Raw genomic sequence first — 25,501 nt, 5'->3', positions numbered from 1 at the left:
GAGAAGCACTCAATAAATGGTAGTTATTATTATGGATTTGTTTTTTTCTTCAAGTTGACATTATGTTGTTCTCATCAAGTTTTCCTAACGGAGATCCTATTCATTTCCTAACATGACACTCTCTCAGCCTAATCTTTAGGGGAAACTGCCCAATATGTCAAGCCTCAGATTGTAAAATGGCTGCCAAAAGTACAGTGGCAATCCCAGTAAAACATAATAGTTAACTGTCCATTTATACGCCCTAATGTATACTGAGATAGCTGGAATTGTTAAATTTAAGAAGATGACTGTAATGGGTGAAAAAAGGTCAAGTCTGCAGGAATGCAAAGTATTGTTTGATTATTTATTGATTCAAAGAAGCCATTTTATTCTGGCAGAGTAGACTCAAATCAGAAGTGCTAAGTATTCTCGTATCTTTTGCGAGTAGCCCCTTACCCAGTCCCTCCTCATGACCTCCCCACTGTCAGTGGACACTAGTTACTTACACTAAAAATAAGTCCTCTTTGAAAACTCCTTGTCCCATAGTTTTACCTCTGCAACATGCCTGAAATATGACTCCTCGTTTTTACTCACTATGCTATCACTCTAGGTTAAGGGCTCATTATCTACATTTGTATGTGGAATATGCTATCAGTCTCCAAACCAGTCTCTAATCCGTCAGCATCCTAATCCATTCCTTCAGCCAAATCCACATTAGTTTTCTGAGCTATCCTAGATAATGCCATTTCCGTTGAACTCGGGAGGCAGGTAAGAGACCTGCTACTACCTAGCTATGTAACCTTGCAAAAGGCATGTCATTTCTCTGGGTCATGCTTCCAACTCTAAACTAGAGAAATAGACTTTCCTAAAGCCCTTCAGGCTGAAACATTCTGTGATTCTACGGCTCCAACTTTTCAACCAGAGCCCTCCTAAATCTTTCCAACCTTATTTCCCACTACTCACCATGTTGCAACCAAAAATGAGCCATTCATCAAACATTTTTTAATCTTAATGCCTTTGTTCATCATACTGTTTTCCCAATCTACAAAACTCTCCTCTCATTTCTGGCGATAGCATATCCAGACAGTTAGTTAGCCTCACCTCAAATCCCACCCACACATGAAGCCTCTTCTGCTCTTTCTTTCCCAAGACCCTACGATGTAACTCTAACAGTGCTTTCTTTTGTATTATTCTTATAGTATTTACCATATCCAGCCCTACATATGGACATGTATATACTTCTGCATTCTTCCTACTGTAGAGTATAAACTGTCAAGGACCAGGAATATATCTTTACTAGTACAATGGTCTAGCACACAGTTAGACATTGTTCTATATTAACCAACGAGTATCAAGTTGTTATTATCAAGTTTAAAATGGTCAAAGATTCATATCTACCCTTAAGTCAGCAATAATTCATTTATGCAGCTTTGAGAAATACAGGAAAGTGGCTGATATAACTTTAGTTGGTATTCTGCTTCTTTGTACCACTACTTTTGTTCTTGCTGAAGACAAGATGGCTGGCCAGCTGGCACAAAGGCAGCACTCTCCATCAGTGACACTCTGTGGATATTTACATTCTTTCAACCAGCATTTATGTGATATTAATACAATGCCAGCACTGTCATCACTCTTTTCCAATGACCACAGGTACTACATGAACTGTATGCTATTATCTTCACTAGTGTGATTGAAGAACTTGGAAAAACTGTCCAATAGGCTTCAACTGGCAATGTTAGCTGAATTTACTTTATAATGACTATAAGAGGCCTTTGAAATAAAAATAAAGTGTTCCTAAGGAAATAATAAAGAAATCACTAGTTTTTTTCAAAAAGTCTTCTTTAAAATCACACAATGTATAAAACTTACAGATAATTTACAATTTTTATCTTGACAATGTTTTTATATATTTCAACATAACTAATAAAAAATCATATGCCTTTATGATTTGTGGCATGATAGGCTCTTCCATTTTGAAGCTGAAATTTCAAGTTACTGAATTCCAAGTTTGTTTCCCCCTCTGTAAAATGGAATAATACCATCTATCTCACAGAGTTGTCATGAAAATTAAGTTTGTACATAAAACACCAGACACATAAGAGCCACTCAATAAATGTTGGTCCCTCCCTCAAACTTATGTAACATCATTACTTGATCCATATGAAGAGAAAGCTAAAGAGAAACAAATCACCAGTCTTTACAATAAGCAAAATAATTTAGTAGGTCTTCTGGTAAAGTCTGAAATCAATTTATGTTTTTACTCATTAATATCAATGGGATAATGTTCTAGGTAGTTACATACTCATTCATGCCCACAAAGATGCTTACCTTGGCAAAATAGTTTTTAAATATTCACAATCTATTTGAAAAAAATGATATCCATATACAAAACAACCAGAGAACATTTCAAAGCCATACTTAGTGCAACAGGAAGTGAGTTCTCAGATCATTGTGAACCAGTGTTAGGGAAGCCACCTTCAAAGAGCTAGGTCTTGAAATCAAACACAGAACCAAATAAAAAGTATGACAGATTAGGAGATCTGAGGAGTTAAAACAGCAGCACGAAAATGAGCACAAAATTCTAGAAGGGGTAAATGAGAGATAAGACAAAGATATTTGGACTTCATCCTATAACGAATAGAGAGACCCTATGCCTGAAAGTGTGATCAAAGTGGTATTTGAGAAAAATTAATCCGACAACATCTCAAAGAGTTGAAGCAATCTGTGGTAACCAGAAGCCAATTTGGTAACAAATGAAGTCCAGCCAGGGATAGGCAAACTTTTTCTGTAAAGGGCCAGGTAGCATTTTAGCAGTATTTTAGGCTTTGAAGTCCATGTGGTCTCTGTCACAACTACTTAACTCTGCTATTACAGCATGAAAGCAGCTAAATGACTGACTATGGCTGTGTTCCAATAAAACTTTATTTACAAAACCAGGCAGCAGACTGGATTTGGCCCATGGCTGTAGTTTATGGACTCCTGGTCTAGACTGAGGAAGAAGGGGAAAACAACAAAATTTAGTTATTTTCTTTGCATGAGATGGAAACAAAGATAAATCAAAACTGGGAGCAAGCCTGAAATTAAGGTAATAGTAGTGTTACTGATAGAAATTGACAAGTTTGAGAAAAAAAGGTTCATTTAAAGACAGGAGGAGTTAGTGGTTGTCAGTGACTGGGTGGGGAGTGACTGCTAATGGGTATGAAGTGTCTTTCTGGTGTGATGAAAATGTCTGGAATTGTTGTACAAGTCTCTGAATATACTAAAAACCACTGAATTTTATCTCAGTTCTTAAAAGGGCAAGGGGGACATGCTGAATATGAATCGAGGGCAGAAGATCCAAACAGGTGTGTCCCATTAGCAATTAGATATGTAAAGCTGGAGTGTACTTGTAAAAATATGGGCAGGAGATAATAGTTTAGAGACAAGAAGATACTGAAATAAAGGAGCTCTCCAAAGGTTAATACTAAAGTAATGCTTTAGGGAATGAGAAGAAACTAGACAGAGAAAGAATGGTAAGAAAGACATAGGCATGACGAGAAAGCATAATAGAAAAACATAAACATACTAGTGGAAAGAAAGGTATTTCTAATATCAGCATAAAAAGTTAGTAATAAAAAAAATATAACTCTCACCAATCCTAACCATGTTAAAAAGATACAGCTTTCATTAAAGTAAAATTAGATAAGCGAGGGGCTGGCCCCGTGGCCGAGTGGTTAAGTTCGCGCGCTCCGCTGCAGGCGGCCCAGTGTTTCGTTGGTTCGAATCCTGGGCGCGGACATGGCACTGCTCATCAGACCACGCTGAGGCAGCGTCCCACATGCCACAACTAGAAGGACCCACAACGAAGAATACACAACTATGTACCGGGGGGCTTTGGGGAGAAAAAGGAAAAAATAAAATCTTTAAAAAAAAAATTAGATAAGCCATACCTACTTCTAATAAATAAATATTACTAACAAGTAGTAGAGTTAGCCTAATGATACATAAACCCAGTCTATTCCATCATGAGCCTATGAAGTGACCTTTAGGAAATCTCAAAAGCAGATGATTTTGGTGCAGCTTTTTAGCAAAAATTTGCAATTATCTTTAAGCAGTAAAAAATGCATGCCTGTAATTTGACAGAGAGAAGAATGAAGTCTCAATACCAATCCTGTTCATAGCGTTTATAGTTTATAGTGTGTTTATAGTATAGTATAGTTTATAGATGTTTTCCAGACATCTCACCTGAATGGATGGCCTTCATCTGATTTCTGGATAGCTTGGATCACACCCTTATATATCCTAAAGCTGATGGTCACAGAGAGCAGGGCCAGGGCAATGTAGGCCGTTACACTCACAATGCTGAATACTGTCAATGAAAGTAGCAGGAATAAGCTGGCACCAAACACCACTCCAGTCTTCTTAATGTCTCTCCAGTAGAGGAGGTCAACAACTAAAAATTTAAAAAGAAGAAATCTGAAGTTAGAACATTATTTTATCCATTTGGATTTGACACATTTATATTTGCTCCACTTACAAAAATAAAAAGATCTCTAGATAAAGTAAAACCAAAACCTAAAATGTTAAAGAAAGGTTAACTTTGTAAGTTATATTTTTAAACTCACTCTAAGTTGTATATTAGCATAATACCTGCATCTATTTCTATTTACCATAAAGTGTTTTTCGTTCAAATCTATTTCCTACATGTCCAAATCATTCTGTCTACACAAGATTGTTACATCTCTCAAGTCCAGCATAGCAGGCCTCTAATCCAAAACAAGAGGTTTCTTAAAAATCATGTTGAGGGGTTTCATCTTTATACAATGCATGATATCTATTCAAATAATAGAAAAAAATCTTAACACACTCACGAAAATGACATACTTCAGTGACACAAAAATATATTTGCAGAAAAATCACTAATTCAAAAACTGTTGAGAAATTAAAACTTTACTAAAAACTACACACATGAGTTTTACAGCTTTGCTTTTTTAAGAGATCTCTCTTCAAGGAACTTAACAAAATTGTAACCTAGCCTGGCTATCATTAAAACAAAAATTTGCTACAAAGCAAAAGGCGGAGGGAAATAGCCTTTAGATTACCTGAAAAGCTACTTCCATGCAGGAGCAGATAGATATAATGACATAAAGATTTAAGTGTCAAAGAAAAAAAGAAAAACTAAACGTGTTACACTGTTATATAATGTTTATTAATAGTAAGGAGACAAAATCTAACTTAGCAAGTTTGCTCTTGGCCTATGGTCACAGGGCCACTATGGGATCAAATAACCACAGGCCTGTGGTCTCAAGATTGGGTTATGTACAATCCAAGGAGACTTCTGCAGTGTGCCAAAGAGCTCCTGAATTCACAGGCTAAACATAATTCATCTCTCTCTGGATTGTGAACAACTGGGGGGAGAGATATTCTTATAGTAAAATAAATATGGATATACTATTGAGTACAATTTTAAATACTTGTTAATTTTTAAGATAAAGGAGGTGACAAAGAAAAATCACATTTCCAGGGACTGCTTTGGTCTTGATCCCCAGGTCCTCTAAGGTATCTGACTTTACTCTTAAGGGGACTTCTGTGGGGAAATGTATGTGAACTGTAAAATGTTAGATATTATTATGAAGCCCTGAATTCCTGTTAGTATATGTTATATTGGTACTGTTTAAGATATCTTAAGCGCCCACCACGGTGTCTGGCTCATAGCAGGGGCTCAACAACATTTATTATCTTTAGGAAACATTTACTCCATTCTCCTAAATATGATTTGATTTGAATGCTATTAATTTAATATTCTTTATATGATTTACACTGTTGTTTTCAAACTCTGGTTTCAACTATTATTCAAGTTTTCCCCATCTCAAGTTTGTTTCAACCCTGCCTAAAACTTCTACATCAGTTTTGTTCTATTTAACTTGTTTCTACCACTGTACTAATATACTCGCCCAACTGCGAACTGACCAGAACTTGAAAGAACATACCTATATTGTTAAAATGACATTATGAATAATGTCTTATTGCATAAAGAGAGAACAGCAATACTAACAGTTTTCTGACATTCAGCAAACACTAACTGAGCTGATGCTGTTCAAGAAACTCAACCTACTAGAATGAATTAGAAAACCTGAAAATGGGGACATGGACTTTTCTTAAGGCCCTGTCCAGCACTGACACACTACAATTCTAGGAAGATGATAAGACACATAAAAACAATGTCAACAGAATTATAAATAAGGCACTGTTGTCAGAATTCAGAAAAGGAAAAGCACTGGAGGAAATTCTAAAATACTGTAAAAGAGACAGAACTGAACTGGGTCTTGAAGAATGCATATGATCTAGAAAACTTAAAGGTGCAGGCCTAATTATAAGTCTCTGCTAGCAATGATTCTAATAATTAACACACTTTTTGTTTTTTTAAACAGGGTACAGTGAGAGGGTAGGGGAAGCAATAATAAAGACATAATTCTTTCCTGGGAGGCTCCCCTGTGCCCCACAACAGTGACTTACACTAAGACAGACGAAGCACTTAGGCTCTGGAGTCAGATCACCTAGACCACAACTCTGGCTCCATATCTTATTGGTTATGTGATCTTAGGCAAGTCACTAAATCCCTCTACACTTCAATTTCTTCATCTATAAAATGTGTACACAAATAAGAATCATCTTATTGAGATAGTGTGAGGATTAAGTGAAATAATGAATTAAAATTTTTCATTAATAAGATGACTATAATGCACTTAATGTAGTACACAGCATATAATAAATGTCAGTGTTATTATTTATTATTATTATTATTATTATAAATACCACCATAATCACTATCACCTTTCTTATCTAGGTATTTAAATAGTAAATATATAAAGAAAAAGAAAATTTCAACCTTATGATGAACTTGTAAGTTAATAAATTGTATTGCTGTGTTATAAACATAAACATGGAAAAGGATTTTAAAATTTATCTAGATTTCACTATTGTAGAGCAAATAAAAGTTGATAAGCTAAAAGAATCAGCAAGTAAAGTAGACCTCAAATCTATTTTTATATAAAAAAATGCTCCTTTATAAAAATGTCTGGTTCTCAAAGTGCTCCAAAACATTTAACCTTCAAAATCACTATTGGTGATAAGTTCAAATAAATGCAGACATCCATATTATTCCTTACCATCCTTAAAAACTACTCAGTAAAACCTGACTATGAAATAGATGACTTTAGATTTGAGTGGCACATACAACATAAATTAATGTCTAATCAAATTATCTAATATAATAGATTTAGTATCCAAGCAGTTTCAATGACTAGATACGAATTGCTTATAACCAGTCTATGATTTCTATATAGATGCATATGGTGGAAGGAACTACCAGTGACCGAGATTCAAGAGACCATGTCCTAGAACTGACTCTGCAATTGTGTAACTTTGGATGAGACTCCAACTTCTCTGGACCTCAGTTTTATCATCAGTAAACAGGGCATTAGATAAAATATTTCTCTTTTCCCTTTAGAAACGAACATGATTCACACTGCAACGATACGCAGCAGTCTGCATTCAAATTCCCAGTCAGTGGGGTCCAAATAAATGAGATTTTATTGCTATTTTATCTGTGCCAAATATAATTTACAAGTATCACTCCTTCTGTTTTAGACCTAGATTTCTGAGAGTGAGAAAAGCTTAAATATTTTTATTCATACCAGCCTTTTCAAATGAACCTTCCCAGAAACATTCTTTTTTAAAGTGTCAAACATTATTAAAACTTCAGGAAAACATATTCCTACAATTTTTCAAACAATTATAAACTATATCACTATGGCAACAGCATGGGAGAAGCTAAAAAAAAAAAAAGGATTGAAAAGCTACACACTTTTTAAGCCTGATAGATGTTTTAGAAATGTTTTCTAGGTTGCTGATCTACATTCTCCACACCTCCCTTTATTTCCTGAGTCAATATTTACTGGACACTTACATTATGCCAAACACTGTAGACTATACAACATTATCTCCTTCAATTATTCAAGCTCCATGAGGCAGGCTTTCAGATAAGAAAGGGCACTGACCTCCTACACGACTGGACCTAGAGCACTTATTAAGTGATAAAACATGGATTTGAACACAGGCTTCCTATTGATAAAACTCATACTCTCTAAGTATGACGTTACATGGAAGGCTCAGCACATTAAAGTTCTTCAAAATGTTACACATATGCACGAATAATGAATAGGCAGACTGTAAGCACATAATTATTACATGTGAGATGAATCACAAAGGCCAAGAAGACAGTCTCTCAGTAAAATCAACAGGATAGGTTAATTAACAGGAACACATAAATTTTAATGTGAATACTTCACCTACAGTTACATCCAAAAATGAGAAAGGAGCTCTACTCCTATACACTTGACAGGTATTTTCCCATAGTAGAAAACTATAATTAATCAAGTTGTTGAAAACATCTTTTAAAAAATGTGAATCTAAGTAAAATTAGGATATATCTATGCAAGAGTATTATATAGCCATTAAAGACCGTGATGTAGATCTATATTACCATAGAAACGTCCATAATGATAAATGAAAACCGAATGTTACAAAAAAATTTATACTATAGTCCCACTTAAAAAAATTATACATGTATAACTATGAAGTCTGAAAGGATACAGTTTTTATCTCTGGGTAGTAGGGTTATAGATGACTTTAACTTGCTTCTTTATTCCCTTCTGAAATTGACCCCCTTCAACGGCAAGCATGAATTACTATTATACTTAGGAAAAATTCACCTCTTTCTATGCTTGTTTGATACCACTAAAGAATCTTATATCCTGAGTGTGGTTTTCTCAGTAGGCTTTCTTATTGGGAGGACAATACACTGTCTGCTAGCTTAATAAACACTTAGATCCAGCTGATAGTTAAAATTCTAACAATATATAACTAAGTTGATAATTCTGGTGCTTTGGATTGAATCAAGTCAATTTCCCCAAAGCTGATGATACGGGAATGGTCATGTGCATGCTCCAGCAGTATTCAGTGATTACAGACTAAAATAAATGTAACTGCATGAAAGTATAGTAAACCCTAACCTATTTCCTTTCCACCTATCATATAGTTCCTAGGAATAAGGTCTTTTCAGTAAATGGAAAAGCTCTGAAAATCACATATGCAAGCCCACACATATTGTGTGAAAATACATAAATAGCTATCAGAGAGTATTCAAAGCAGATACCATGAGCCTTGTTGAAACCAGCCCTGGGGAGGCCCTGGTGGAGCCAGAGACCCTTAGAGCACTGAGGAGAGAAAAAGGGAAGAACGGCCAAGAGAGAAGACAACTAGGTACCAATTATTCACACACAAGACAAAATATATCCTAGAAATAAGAAGGTCTGAGAGGCAATCTACACTGTTACCAAAGTCACTGTGCAAAGTATAGAAGGATTTCAATCTTTTTTTTTGTAAAGGAATTTAAGAGATTGTTACTGACGCTGTCAAGGATGACAAAAATATTAGCTTCTAGGGGTTGGCCCTGTGGCCGAGTGGTTAAGTTCGCACGCTCTGCTGCAGGCGGCCCAGTGTTTTGTTGGTTCAAATCCTAGGCACGGACATGGCACTGCTCATCAAACCACGCTGAGGCAGCGTCCCACATGCCACAACTAGAAGGACCCACAACAAAGAATATACAACTATGTACCGGGCGGCTTTGGGGAGAAAAAGGAAAAAAATAAAATCTTTAAAAAAAAAAAATTAGCTTCTAGCAAACAGTTGCCACCTTAACTGACATTTAGCACTATTTCTATCTCTCACAGATTCTTTAAATTGGTTTTAACAAAAAAATTCTGGAAGATTAAGTTTATCCAGAACTGCTGATTCTCAATGGGGTGGGGCGGGGGGGAGGAAGAGAGTCATAAAGTTTTATTAAAACCCTTTCTGAGAAATATATTCAAATGTTGTTGATTCTAATATTCAAGAGATTTATATCCATTAGTTAACTAGATGTTTGTTCAATTCTGATACCAAAATCAGGCAAAGACATCACAAGAAAAGAAAACTACAGACCAATATTCCTTATGAATACAGACACAATAATCCTCAACAAAATACTACCAGACTGAATCTAGCAACACATAAAAAGGATTATCACGGCCAAGTGGTATTTATCCCAAGTATACCAGGTTGGGTCAACATATGAAAACTAATCAATATGACACACCATATTAATAGAATTAAGGACAAAAAAACACATGATCGTCACAATAGACAGAGAAAAAGCAACTGACAAAATCCAACACCCTTTCATTATAAAAACACACAACAAACTAGAAAGAGAAGGAATATCTTCAAGCTGACAAAGAGTATCTACAAAAACTCCACAGCCACCAGCATACTTAATAGTGAAAGACTGAAAACTTTCCCCCTAAGACCAGGAACGAGACAAAGATATCTACCTCTTTCCACTTCTGGTCAACACTGTCCTAAAGGTATGTGGCAGGGCAATCAGTCAAGAAAAAGAAATAAAAAACATCCAGATTGTAAAGGAAGAAATTAAACTCTCTCTATTTGCAAATAACATGATCTTGTATACAGAAAATCCTAAGGAATCCACAACAAAGCTACTAGAACTAAAAAATGAGTCTAGAAAGGTTGGAGGATCTAAGATCAATATATAAAAATCAATTATGTTTCTATATACTAGCAATGAACAATCTAAAAATGGAATAAGAAAATAACTCCATTTATATTAGCATCAAAAAGAAGAAAACACTTAGGAACAAAGTTAAAAAAGAAGTGCAAGACAGAAACTGAAAACTAAAAACTATTGTTGAAAGAAATTAATGGCAAATAAATGGAAAGACATCCCATGTTTATGGATTAGAAGGCATTATTATTAAGATGGTAATACTCCTTAAACTGATCTACAGTGCAATCTCCATCAAAATCCTAGCTGGCTTTTAGCAGAAACTGACAAGCGAATTGTAGAATTCATATGGAAAAGCAAAAATCCAGAATAGTCAAAACAATCCTGAAAAAGAACAAGAAAGCTGGAGAACTCACACTTCTCTTTTTCAAAACTTCTTACAAAGCTACAGTGTGCTAATTGCATAAGGACTGACAGATCAATGGAATAAAATTGAGAGTCCAGGAATAAATCCTTACATTTATGGTCAATTGATTTGGACAAGGGTGCCAAGACAATTTAATGAGGGAAAGAGTAGCTGTTTCAATAAATGGTGCTGGGACAACTGGATATCCAACTGCAAAAGAATGAGGCTGGACCCCTACCTTATACCCTACACAAAAATTAATTCAAAATGAAGCAAAGACCTAAAGAGCTTAAACTATAAAACTTTTAGAAGAAAATCATAGGTGCAAATCTTCATGACTTTGGATTAGACAATGGTTTCTTAGAAATGACATCAAAAGCACAAGCAGGAAAAGAAAAAAATAAATTAGACTTCATTAAAATTAAAAATTTTTGTGCTTCAAAGGAGACGACCAAGAAAGTGAAAAGACAACTCACAGAATGGGAGAAAATATTTACAAATCAAACATCTGATAAGGGACTTGTATTCTGAATATATAAAAGACTTTTACAATTCAACAATAAAAAGACAAATAAACCAATTTAAAATGGACAACGGATTTGAATAGAATTTTTTCCAAAGAATATATATAAATGGCCAATAAGCAATGAAAAGATGCTCAACATCATTAGTCATTAGAGAAATGCAAACCAAAATCAGAATCAGATACCACTTCAGACCCACTAGGATGGCTAAAATAAAAAAGATGCACAATAACAAATGTTGACGAGAAGTGACAAAGACTGGAACCCTCTTCCATTACTCATGGGAATGCAAAATTCAGCCATTGTGAAAAACAGTTTGGCGATTCCTCAAAAAGTTAAACAGAGTTACCATATGACCCAGCAATTCTACTCCTAGGAATTTCCACCGACAAGACTAGAAAACCTATGTCCACACAAAAACTTGAACATGAATGTTCATAGCATTATTCATAATAATGAAAAAAGGAACAACCCAAATGTCCATCAGTTGATGAACGGATAAACAAAATATGGTATATCCACACAAGGGAATATCATTGGGCCATAAAAAGGAATGAAATACTGATACATGCTACAACATGGACTAAACTTGAAAACATACGCTAAGTGAAAGAAGCCAGACACAAAAGATCACATAGTTGTATAAGTCTGTTGATATGAAATGTCTACAATAGGCAATTCTATAGAGACAGAAAGTACCTTAGTGGTTTCCAAGGAGTGGGAGGAATGGAGATGGGGCATGACTGCTAACGGGTATGGGTATTTTGGGGGGCGGGGGGTGGGGGGTGATGAAATGTTCTGTAATTGGATAATGGTGATGGCTGCACAATTTTGTGAACAAAAAAATCAACAAATTGTACACTTACCAAAAAAAAATTTACTCAATTTAACAATTTTCTCTCCTAGGTTGTAAGCTCCGTAAGAGAACATGTTGTCTTATTACCTACTATATCCCCAGAGCTGAGCACAAAGCCTGAACCAACTAAACTTTCAATAAATATTACTGATTGATGATAAGAATAAAGGCATATTTTATTCCAGTTTAAGGCATGCACTAATTGTATTTATTCAAAAAATATTTCTATGCTTTAGATTTTATATTTGTTTTAAACTATTTTCAGATATCTACACTCATTAAATAACAAAAAGCAATGCTTTCAATAATTTCTAAAATACTAAATATTGTTTTATAGGCTTGTCTCCCCTAACTAGACCCTGAAGGGTTGATGAATGCCTTCATCTTTATATTCTCATTGTCTACTTCATTAATATTTGCTGCACTGTCTGAAGAGTTGTCAGACTATTCTTAGGAACAGAAACTCGTTTTTTTCTTTGCTGAGGAAGATTCGCCTGAGCTAACATCTGTTGCCAATCTTCCTCTTTTTTTTTTTTTTTTGCTTGAGGAAGATTAGCCCTGAGCTAACACCTGTGCCAATCTTCCTCTACTTTGTACGTGGGTTGCCACCACAGCATGGCTCACAAGTGGAGTAGGTCAACACCCAGGATCCAAACCTGGGAACTTGGGCTGCTAAAGCAGAGCATGCCAAACTTAACCACTACGCCACAGGGCAAGCCCCAGGAATAGAAACAGTTTAATTAAAGACTATAATATTTTCAAATTAAAATAAAGGACATCTTCAAGAACTATAGGGTTGCTAAAACGCTAATTTTGGATTCCTCTGTAATCACTTTGTTAGTTCTGTTTAAGAGAGAAGAATTTAACAGCCTCTTTATTCTTGAGAAACCAAAATTAAGACAAAGGGCTTGTGCAAGGAAAGCTTAACCTTTCAAGTCTCCTTCTATACTGCAGAATAAAGTGTCAATCATGCAAGGTAATCTACTGTGATCTCAAGTTTACTCTTACATAAAATGTTCATGAAATATCCTTTTAAAGACAGGATATTAACTTAACAGTGCCTTTCCTCTTATAACTGTGGGGAATGCTTACAGATTACCAAAATGATGCTGATTAATTTAAACAAATTTTTATCATTTAGAAAAAAGCGATTTACTCCCTGCAGTGTTTGCCCACTTCTGTTTTCAAATAACAATGTGAAAAATCTTTATTTTGATTGTGTTTTGTGCAGCGCACAGAGCAGCAGCATCTTTAATTCAGTACACTATAATCTTTTCTTCAAAATAAAAAAATTTCTGGCCCACTGCAGAGTAAGAAGAGTTGTCTACATTTGGTAATCATAAACTGTCATCTGCCATAGCTAAAAATAGTGCCAGCACGCATGCCTTACAGGCAGAAGTCATCCAGTTACATTTTGCCTCAAATGAAATTCTTACTGAAGCTGTTCTTTGAATAGCCTTAAGTCAGGTTTCAATTTTAAAATCTTTCATCTGGGGAAAAAAAAGGTTGAACTAGCTGGTCTGAAAAATACCGAGAGGACAAGATATGGCTAACAGGAAAATACCTACTTCCTAAGCAAAAGCAAATATTAAGTTCTCTTTAATAAAGTCAGGTAAGGAATGAGAAAGGCAGTTAAATAGGAAATTAACAAGCAAACAAATAAATATATAAATATTAGTATAATATTAAAAGTTTAGTTATTTTCACAACCATAATCTTTACATTAATAAATAATTACGTATTTATTAGGAATTACAATTCTTAAATCAAATTTTTCCCAATTGCCAGGAAAAGTGTCTACAATTCAAAGTTGATCATTTAGCACCACATAGCAAGCTTTTACATCTACACAGTATTGGCTTGGCTAATAAATGACAGGCGAAGGTCCAGAAAAAGATCTGAGCAGAGTGGGAGCTTAACTCTTTCAGCAAAGATAGTAAGAGGAGCTTGAGTCCTGTTTCTTCCATCTATTTACCATCAGTATGACCCTGACTAGATCACTTAACCTAGTTTCCCTAGGTGCAAAACTAGAAGAATGATACCCAGCTAACAAGTTAGTTGAAACTGAAAGGAGATTTCAAATATGGAAATGCTTGCTAAACTAAACACAGTAAATAAAGGTAACATCTCAAGAGATAAAGTCAAGCAGGGCAATCAAATGCCAAATGCAATGCTTAACTAAGCTCTTATTTTTTTTTTTGCTGAGGAAGACTCGCCCTGAACTAACATCTGTTGCCAGTCTTCCACTATTTTGTATGTGAGCCACTGTCACAGCATGGCCACTGGTAGACGAGTGGTATAGGTCTGCGCCTGGGAACAGAACCTGGGCCATCGAAGTGGAGCACACCAAATTTAACTACTAGGCCACTGGGGCTGGCCCAAGCTCTGATTTTTTTAAAGGTGAATTCAGTTTTCTCTGAAAGTACTCCTAACTTGCTTTCCAGTTAGCAAGTTTCACATAGATGGATACCTAGTACTGCTACAAAATATCTCAACCAAATACAAAGCAAACCAGCATCTCTCTTGGCCATCTCCTCTTCCTATAACTAGACTTTTTGAAAGATACACACACAATTTCAGTTCCTTGTCTCTTTCATCACTAAATCTTGCCTGCGTTACTTCTCACATTACAGTGCGTTGGCCAATGTCAACTACCACGCATCTAAGGAAAATAACATTTATGTAAAACTACCATAAATTCTATACTTGCCTTTTCTATAATAATTTAGTATTCCCCTATTCTGAGCAATGAACTGTGCGAGTACTTTGTATATATTATCACTAATCACAACAACTCTATAAAGTATTAATTATCTGCATTTTATACATGAGGTAACTGAGGCAAAGTATTGCTAAATAAATGGTGCAAGGTTACAGACTGAAATTCAGGTCTAACCATGAAGGTCCTACTCTTTCCATCACACCACACTTTGTGTTTAAAGGAATATGAGTATTCAAGTTTGCTTTTTATCTTATGTGAGAATGCCAAATAGTGTTTCAACCACAACTTAAATAATTTAAGATGAGAGAAGCAATTTACTAACACCAAGAGCAGAGTTAAATATAGATTCAATAATATAAGTAAATCATGTTCTGTTTAAATTGCAAATTGTGTTTCCTGGAAGCTATCTAAATTGTCCCTCATTTTGAAAATAATAAGTAAAACTATAACTAAATAGCTACACACACATAGATAGATGGATAAAACAACACAAATCAACCACAATGCAAAACTGCAAATCTTGCTAATAATGCAGGATTTTATAAGGTTAAATGTTGTGAGTGATGTTGGAGAATTACTTCAAAAAAGATTGACAGTCCAATAGGCACTTCAAAACAGAATATCTGACCTCAAAAGATTAAGAGAAGCCAGTAGGAAAGTCAATAAAAAACCCTTAAACATTTTTTGAAAAGAAAGACTATATATGATCCACTGTGAAATTCAACATGAAATAAAAGATGCCACTGTGTGCTACCAAGCAATTTTGTGGTAAAAATTATACAAGCCCAAAACCAAAAAACTTGATTTATCCTCCGTCCATTCCAAGAACTTATGTGCAGCTGAGATTACAACCTAAATTTTGTTAAGGATAAACTAAAACATTTTCATAACTGTCTGGATTTATGTTTCAAGATAAAGTCTTAATAAAATCCTTTTCCGTCCATTATTTGCTACGAAATTTGACTTCGCTTTAAGTGGTCTTTTTTCCTATTTTAAGCATCTTCAAGCAGAAAATGTCTCAATATATTGGAGGAAGGTAAAAAGTACCCACGGTTGTCTGTTGTGTTCTAAGGATAATACAAATTTCTCTGAGATAGGGAACAGTGAGGTTCAATAATCACCACACATGCCTCATTTATAAGTTAATTAATTTCACCAATTTACTTAATTAGTTCATGTAGTTTTCAATACTTCCTTTAATCCTACATTCTATTTCCAGCTTTATTAAAAGACAAAAAGTACAGCAGAAAATAATTCTAACTTCCCACTTTCAATTTCTGGAAACCATGATCATTCTCTCTTCACAGGAAAATTCATATGGCTAATTCCACTCTCTGTAAAGTTAAATAAATATCTAAGCATGTTAGATATACATATTCCAAGCCAATGATTCTCCCTACCTGCACAAACTTTAACACTCTTCACTTGTAAAAGATGTCAAAATAAGGACTCTTCCTATAAAAAGTCTCTATTTCTGATAAATTTTGGTAAGCATGTAGTTATTTACTTTAAATGACTAGAACTGATCAAGACTTATCCAAATGGAAACCTAAAATTAGAATTTACATTGGTTCAATGCATAATTTACTATGGTTTAAATTTTACCTCTTGTTGGCATCCAAGCATTCCAAGAAACAAGCATCAAACCTTAGAAATAGGAAATCAAAACCCTACTTTCTACTAATAAAAACTAAATGGAAAACATACTGTTCTGTAACTCTAGAAACTTGAAAAGCTTCATAAACTGGAATGGGGAAAAAACTCAAAGCAAATTACTAGTTGAAAAAAGAGAATGAACTTCACTACTGAGTAAACTAGTTATTTTTATACTTCTATTACCTTATATACCTATCGTGCAGAGTATAAATGCTCATTGAATAAATGGCTAAAAGTACAGGTAATGAAACGAGGTAAAGTATTCACATCATTGACCAGAATAATCTATTTTAAATTATTTTAGATTATTTAGATGGAAAAATACACAGATCAGTGTACACAACAAAGAACAGCTATAATTCATCACATTCTTATGAAAAATCGGAATTTTAGCAAATCTGTAGTCTGAGAGTAGAAATTTCTAAATCTATTTCAATGCTCAAATTTTAACATTAGATATGCAGAAGTATCATTAATATTTGATAACTTTTTAATCTTTAAGTTGCTTTGGGCTCCTTAAGTAAATACATTTCATATAGAATAAATATAAGACAGTGGTGATATAGTATTTGAGGAAAGACAACAGTATTTAGTGTCTATCAATACCTTGTAAATGCATACGAAGTGATTGGATTAAAAAAATTGAAAGCCATGAAGAGGATTTAAATAGATATACATTTTATACACACATATAACACACAAACACACACACACAGTAACATAAGTCAACATTATCCACAATAAAGTAGAGAAACATAAAATTTGTTCTCAGAATACTGCTCCAAAGATGCAAAGAGAAACACTAGCCAAATCAAATTTAATAAAATCCTTTAACCTAAATTCTAGCAAGAGATGGGATCAAGTGAATAAATAAAAAGGGAACCTAGGGGATACCTAGAGACCAGAATAAGAATTCTATTCACTGCTTAAAATATTTTTCCTACATTCAAGCATGTAATCCAACCTCCAAAGCCAAAGGGAATTATATTCCTGGACCACAGAGTTCCCACTAGGCTTAACCTTTTGACAATACTAAACTACTAACCACGCCTACCCTCTCTCATGGTGAGTGTGATAGACTACTGCCTCTTTTATTGCAGACTGAGGACCATACAAAAATAAATACAGACCAGGTTCAGTAAGATGCCACAGTTAGATTATAAATGAGTAAAATATCAAAACATGGGTTGTTTTATCTTTTATATTTTTAAATCTCCAGTTGTGGCACATACATATATAAATTATAAAACAAAGGCCCCTGGGACCGGCCCTGTGGTGTAGTAGTTGGGTTTGGCACACTCCACTTTGGCAGCCAGGGTTCAGGGGTTTGGATCCTGAGTGCAGACCTATACCACTCATGAGCCATGCTGTGGTGGCAACCCACATATAAAGTGAAGGAAGACTGGCACAGATGTTAGCAAAGGACTAGTATTGCTCAAGCAGAAAAAGAGGAAGATTGGCAACAGATCTTAGCTCAGGGCAAATCTTCCTCAGAGAAAACAAACAAACAAACAAACAAAGGCCCCATGCCACCAGCTGTGTGGTCCTGAACAGACCATTTAATCTCTCTAGTTTTCTTAGTTTCCTTACCTGTAAAATGAGAAAGTTGAAGTTAATGACTAAGATACCGTGTCTGCAGGTATAATCTAAAAATCCCAGATTTATAAAAGCTAAATTACTTAATTGCTCCTTTAAGAAAGGGTAAGGTCAGGAATCCCTTTTCTTATTTCTCCCACTTGAAAAAACATTTTTACAAATTTTCAAGATTGTACACGATTCAAGGCCAGGAGTAAAGCTGGCTGAACATCAGAACTCTCAGCCTTTCACTTTAACAAGAAGCTGTGCAGAGTCAATGAATAGACCCAGGGATGAAGCCACCACTATTTCTGCCCTCAAGGTATTTATGGACTACAAAAAGAGCTGATATATAGTTATAACTGTAATAGAAGGCACAAAATGAAAATCAAGAGATGGGAGTTCTGAGCAACACTGGATGACCTCCACCTGGAGGATTAGTGAACGAGAGGACTGGGCTTTGATAAGCACACTTGGGCAAAATGAATGGAAAGAAAGGGCATTCTAGATAGAAAAACACATGCTAATGCAAAGAACAGGCACGTTTAGGGAAGAAGTACTTCAGTGTGGTTAGAGACAGAGTAACAGAAGATGGGATTAGAAAGGTTGGGACTAGACCATGGAATGCCTTTTAAAAGTCCAGGATAGACAGTAGGAACTTAATTTGAAAAGTAAAGGAAAACCTCCTAAGTGCTATGATTAGAGTCACACTTTAGAAAGATTAATCTGGCTGTGACACATAGGATTTAATGAAAAAACCAGTTAGGAGTCCTGGTGAGGCATTAGGAGTACCCAGACTTGGGTAAATAAAGAAAACAGGATTTTCTACCATTGCTCCCACTAGTTATCCACACAAGACTTTAAACCATATACAAGAGAAAATATTTGCAAATTTACTTTTTCGATATAATCTGGGTTATCATCAAGAAATTTACTTCAAACTGACAAAATACCTATCTTAGAGTTAAAACTATCAGAAATGCACATGTAGTACTTAATCTTGGCCAAAGTTTCAGGACAGACACTCTCATACATTGCTCGAAATAATTTGTACAATCTTTCTTGAGCACAGTTTTACAACATGAACTAAAAGCCTAAATACTATAAACCAGCAATTTGGAAATAATCATGGATAAAAACAAATATTTATATTCAATTATATTCATTTTAGCATTGTTTGTACCTGCAAACACTTTAGGAACAACTTGAGTAACTATATGGGATTAATAGTACAAACTTAGAATACTATAGCCATTAAGACAATGTCAAATATTTTTAAAAACAAGAGGTATGTCCCATTTAGTGGGAGAAAAATGATTACAGAACAAAATGTACCATGATACCCCCCAACACATACACCGTTAAAAATATACACCAGAAATACTGTGTGAAGTGATAGTTTTATTCTTCTACACTTTCTACACCAAATACACACACAGACACACACACACACACACAGTGTTGTCCTACTAAACCAAGATCTAGAAAAAATACCTAATGAATGCCTAAACACTGACTTTCAACTAAATTTAGAATGGAAAGCAGGGGCCTTCTTCCAATCAATAGGTCTCAGAAGGCCCAAGTTCCCTTCGCAGGCATTTTTTGGCATTCCCAGGGTTTAAGTAAGGCATTTATTTCAAGCAGCAAGACCTCTGCTCCTCTCTACCTGAATGTCAGTAAGTGCATATACCTGTACTCATATACTCAGTAACCTTAAGCTTTCAAAGAAATTCAAAGTGGTTTGTGAAAAGTAAAGATTAGGGAGCCCTAAAAGAACTCTGCAAGGAAGTATGCTCCACAAATGGTCCAAAGCCAGTCGTCTTGAGGTATAGTTAAATTGAATTTTAATGCTAGAAACATTTCTGTCCCCATTCTATAGAAACTTCTCTCAAAGGTCACCTAAAGCATGTTAGCTGCCAAATCCAAAAAGCACTAGTAATAATGGACAGTGTTACACATCTTCCTAAAATTCAATAGGGTCCATAACCATTTCTCAATCTTCATATTAGATAGCTTCTCTGTAGTATTTAACCACTCGTTCCTTCCTGAAAATTGTCTCCTCCCTTAATATCAGTGAAACTATACTATCTGCTTTTTTTATTGCTCTGACTGCAACTTCCTGATCTTTCCTGGAGCTACATATCCCCACAATGTAGGTTTTAGGCTCTTTCCTTAATCTTCAGTTCTTGCTACGCAAATATGTTCACAGTATTCATCTGTCTCATTTTGCATTCAATTCCCAATTCTTTATCATCAAACCTGTCATTTCTCTTTAGCTTCAGAGATGATCTATCATCACTTCAAATTTGAAGTTTCTAAAATTACTTGGCATCATTTCTACCTACTTTAGCTCTACTTCTGCTGATACTAAAGCACCAGCATTGCCAACATTTCACTCTGACTGAAATTACATGTTGTCCTTTGAGTCCCTCCCTCAGCCTAGCTTCACAGATCTATGTCAAATGTCAAGTATTCCTTCTGTGAGTTAGTTTCTCAAATCTGTCACTTCCTTTTCATTCCTGTTTCAGACCAAGTTCAGGCACTATTTGCTTTAAATCTGGTCACAAATACAGTCATCCTTAACTGTTCTGCCTCTAAGTTCTCCAATTTATCTTATACAGTACCCCAAACCAGTCTTTCAAACTTGCTATCATTTTATCACTCCCTACTTTAAAACTTCCAAAGGCTCTTTATTTCCTTTATGATAAAATCCAAAACCCGATGTCTTCTGCAAACTGGCCTAGGGTATCTTTTCATAAAACCAGAGAAAATCAAAACCAGAACCCTAGAAACCATGCAAATGAGGACAATGAAAACCAAAAGGGTAAGTTTCTTACTCTGGCCAAAATCAAGATATACCAGAACGGAAACTTTAAAACCTACATTAGTGTTTCCTAAATTTGCTTGATTATAACATGAATTACACCAGGATGCTTAATAGACAGATTGCCAGGCCCATCCCCTGTGAATTCTGATTTGGTAAGCCTGAGTAGGATCATAGGAATCTCTGTTTTTAAGAAGCACTAGGTGATTCTCTTCTCCAGGGAAGTTTGAGGAAACCTGACCTAGATTTGCAAACCTTTTATATTCTTTGACCATACCCATCTTACCTGTCAACTACTATCCTATAAATATTCTGTTCAATCCAGAAAGCTCTATTCATTGTCTCAATACCTTTAGTGGTTACATCATTCTCCCACCCCACCTGAACCCCTAAACCTACCCATTTCTTCCTATGTTAAGCTCTTAAAAATCTTTTTACTGTTTTAATCAATGCTTTTCATATAACTCCAATAATCAAGTACTATGTAGATTTCACTTGTTATAACTATCCTGCTAGGAACAACAGAAAATCCCACATGAAAAAATATGTAAAAGAATGCAAATTATTAATATTTGTCTTAGCTTGAAAGATAAAATGTCTTAAATACTAAACAGCAAAAATAACCCCATAAAACCCCGAACTTTTTTAAACATTGAAATCATGACTCTCTCTCACTTCTGCTTCCCATTATACTTCACCATCATTAGCTGACTACATGTGTTTCAATTCTGGCACTTAAAGGGTGGGGGAAGGCAGTAGAAAAAAATATGTGCCCAAGTATTTTTTTTTTTTTTGAAACATACCGAGTGCCTGGATTAGATTCTTTCCTCTATTGTCACAGACTTTTCATAAAATGAAGAAAAACTCATTCCAGGGCAACTTCAGCTTCTCTATTCATTTCCATTTAAATTGTAATCTAGAATCTATGACATTAAAATTAGCTGCTAACAAAGAAAATACTAAAATATAACTTCACCAATAAATCAGAAAAAGTTAGACAAGCACTAAAAATTATTAGGCCATTCCACTTACATACAAAGTCAGGCTCCCCAGAGATACTCAAGAGTAAATTTGATTTTATATTTAGTGCCTAAAAATAATCAAAATAAATCTCTGGTATATGGACTATACTGCATCTTAATTTCTCCAGTCTCAAAATATCCCTAAATTAGTGCAGTAAGTAAAGAACTTAAGACATTATTAAATGGTCGAAGATTTAAATTATTAAAACAGAGGCTTAATAGTTGCAGAGTAGGCCCTGATGTGACTTTTCATCTATTTTCAAAGCCTGTATTTATTGTATTGTTATTACTACTATCATTTTTACTTATCAAAACTAGTGTATCAATTCACCTTTTACTTTGTAATGCTAATGATTAGGATGAGGAAATAAAAATCTTCATTAAACCCACATGTAAAGAAACCATAAAGGTAAAAATCCAAAGCTGTTTGGTTTCTATTCTTTAAATTATAATTATAAAATCTTTCCAATGTCTCAATATGAACTGAATCTTAAAACTCATCTTTTCTTCACATTTCTTTATTGCACAAATTTTTTAAACGATATTTGAAGGTTACTCTAATTAGCTCCATATATTGCTTTTAGAAACATTATCACCAATCCTGCTAACAATTCTGCTGTAGAAGGAAATATTTTTTAAAAATTATAAAACTTGAGTGTAGCTAGAAAAAAAATTGCTTGTGTGGCATGTCTACTTGGACTAAAAGATAGCTCTAATAATTTTTAAGACAATTTATTGTAAGTCGTCATATATGCAGCCTACCACCTTCTCTTTAATTTTATAAATGGCACATTTAACCATCTACATAATAAAATATTTTTAAAATATTCATTACAGTCGACATTCTACCACTTATGAAGGCTTAAATTCTTACACGATGATCCACTGAGACCTGAGAGGATCTGGGCTTTCAAGGGGGAGGACAGGGGATCAAGAACACTGATTGGTTATTACAAAGACAAAGGTTAGTGACTTAAATATAGACATGCATTTAAAACTACTGCGTGTATTTTAACAATTTCAAGATACAGAAAACATAACCTAATAAAAAGGTGACTAGTAATAACTTTAAAGGTTCAATAAGATTTCCAAAGAAGAAAACAGGCTTATTGCAAACGCAGTATCTTGCTACCTACAAACCTTTGGACAGAATTTCAACTACAGAAGCCAGCTTTTTAAAAAAAATACTTAATCACAGAAAATATTACACAAAGATAGCTAGGTAGAATTATCACACCAAAGTAACCAAAAAATGAAATATATTAAAACCGTACTGTTTACAGCGTGCAAGATTAAAGAATAGAACCTAATCAATGATAGGACTGCAAAGACTAAGTCAAATGCCAGTGAAACAGAACAACATGCCATTTCTCAAAACCAAATGTAAAAACACATTTGAAATAGTTGTTTTAATCCTTTACTCTTAATCCTTTCATTGGCTTCATTTTCAATCAAAAAGCTATCTAAATTGCAAAGCTCATTCATAGAAATATATTACCGGTCACACAAAAAAACTGAATCAAAGATTAAAAAGCAGATATACCCTTGTCCTTCCAATTTTTCTTCTGACCGTCCATCTCTTGTCACGATCTGCCCTCCAGATGCAGTTATCAATTATGCATACCCACAGAAAAGCTGTAACCGCAAAAATCTACCCCCTGAGACTTGAAACATCCGTTCCCTCAACCAGAGCCTGCAGTCTCCTCTGCTGCACAACTGCAGCAGGACTGAAGTCACCTGACGTCTTCTGGGTGTGGAGCAGCCTGACGCAGTGCAATCTGTAACTAGGCTACTAAAACTCAGGCACTACCGCCTTCCTTCCAACTGTTTATTGTTCTCCTCTTTTGCTTGTTGGTCATACCAATTGGAGCTCCTTCTGCAGGGGGAGGGGCAGGTGAAGGGAAACAGGGTTGTTCTTTTGGCAGAAATAACCACCGAATATATTTGAAATGCGCTTAGAGCCATGCGCAGGTTTTGGTTTAGTTTTGTTTTTTTGACAGAAGAGTGAATTATGCTGTTGGTTTTCAGTTTCATTTAAAACTCTAAAATCAATGGTTATCTGTTAAGATAAAAATGAACTGATCCAAAGAAAGTAATAGCTTAAATTTCAAGCCTGGGAAATGCTGAGTCTCTTCTTATTTTCTCCTAAGTTTATTAAGGCTTAAAGCATTCAGCATTTTGCACCCTTATGAAGATATGAGCAATCACAAAGTCAAATTATTGTTTACTGAATATATGCTACTTCAAAAGAAAAAGTTTTTATTTAATTTCAGCAATCTTATCTTTCTCGTGTGAAGTTATTTTTTCTTCTTTTACAATTATGGAAATTCAGAGTCTTACAGATACACACTTATTCTTAATCATCACCTGCTCCAACTCAATCTTTCAATAAATATCTATTAGACACCACTGCAGGTACTATTAATAGACTCTTAGCTTAAGGAAAAATATTCATGTGCTAATTATATCATTTGCCTTGGGGAAAATGAAATAAGACCAAACTAAAATTTTACTAATAAATACAAAAACAAATCTATGTACAAAATTTCTGAAATTTGTTCAACTTTATAAAACTGGCATCCATTCCAGTACAGATTATTACATTTTTACTAATGTTCCACAACTGGTTTAACTGATGCTACTATTTGACTAAGCAGAAAAGGCAATATATAATGACAATCAGCTAAAATATTTTTAAACGCATGACATAATAAAGTACTATAAAATATATAGGCCATGTAGAAAAGTACATACTTCTGAAAACCATATAGCTACACTGAAATAGGTCTAATATTTTCTGGAACTTGCTAAAACAGTATGAGCTACAAAACTCTGAAAAATCCTTAATATCAGAAGTGGCCTGAATGTCAATGACTCTGTTCCTTCCCTATCTGCCTAACTCCAAACATAAGTAAAGCAAAGCAATGTTTAAAGAGAGTCTAGTATTCTCAGCTCAAGAATATTTAACTTTAAATTTTAATTCACTGGACCCTTGCATAACATGATATTTGAGAACCCTGTCACCAAGTCATATCATGGCCGAAAATGTCTGGCCTCTTCACACAATAGTTTGAAATCTCAAACTATTAAGTACAAAATATTTCCAAAATAGTATTTTCAAATAATAAATCCCTTAAAACTAAAGGCCAATAAATATTTTAGCATTAGAATAAAGCACTCAAAACAGTTCCCAAACACTGTTTTCAAATCAGAGATTACTACGTTAATAAGAGAAAAAAAGATTTCTTGAGACAAAGGGTATTTACCATTTACACCATTCACACCTTCTAGTACTTGACTTGGTTCAACAATTTTAAAAGATAGCCTGAGAGAG

General features: G+C 34.7%; 1 protein-coding gene across 1 annotated transcript in view; it reads right to left on the bottom strand.

The window, feature by feature from the left end:
* RTN4 (reticulon 4) overlaps nt 1-25,501 on the bottom strand; it is a 79,013-nt gene that overhangs the window by 12,864 nt on the left and 40,648 nt on the right. The window contains exon 4 of the mRNA XM_046661455.1: nt 4,204-4,411. Within this exon, the coding sequence (XP_046517411.1) occupies nt 4,204-4,411 (208 nt within the window). The remainder of the gene's footprint in view (nt 1-4,203; nt 4,412-25,501) is intronic.

This window comes from Equus quagga, chromosome 5 (assembly GCF_021613505.1).
Source record: "Equus quagga isolate Etosha38 chromosome 5, UCLA_HA_Equagga_1.0, whole genome shotgun sequence".
NCBI lineage: Eukaryota > Metazoa > Chordata > Mammalia > Perissodactyla > Equidae > Equus > Equus quagga.
The sequence above is the reverse complement of the archived record's forward strand: the minus strand, read 5'-3'. Positions and strand labels throughout refer to the sequence as shown.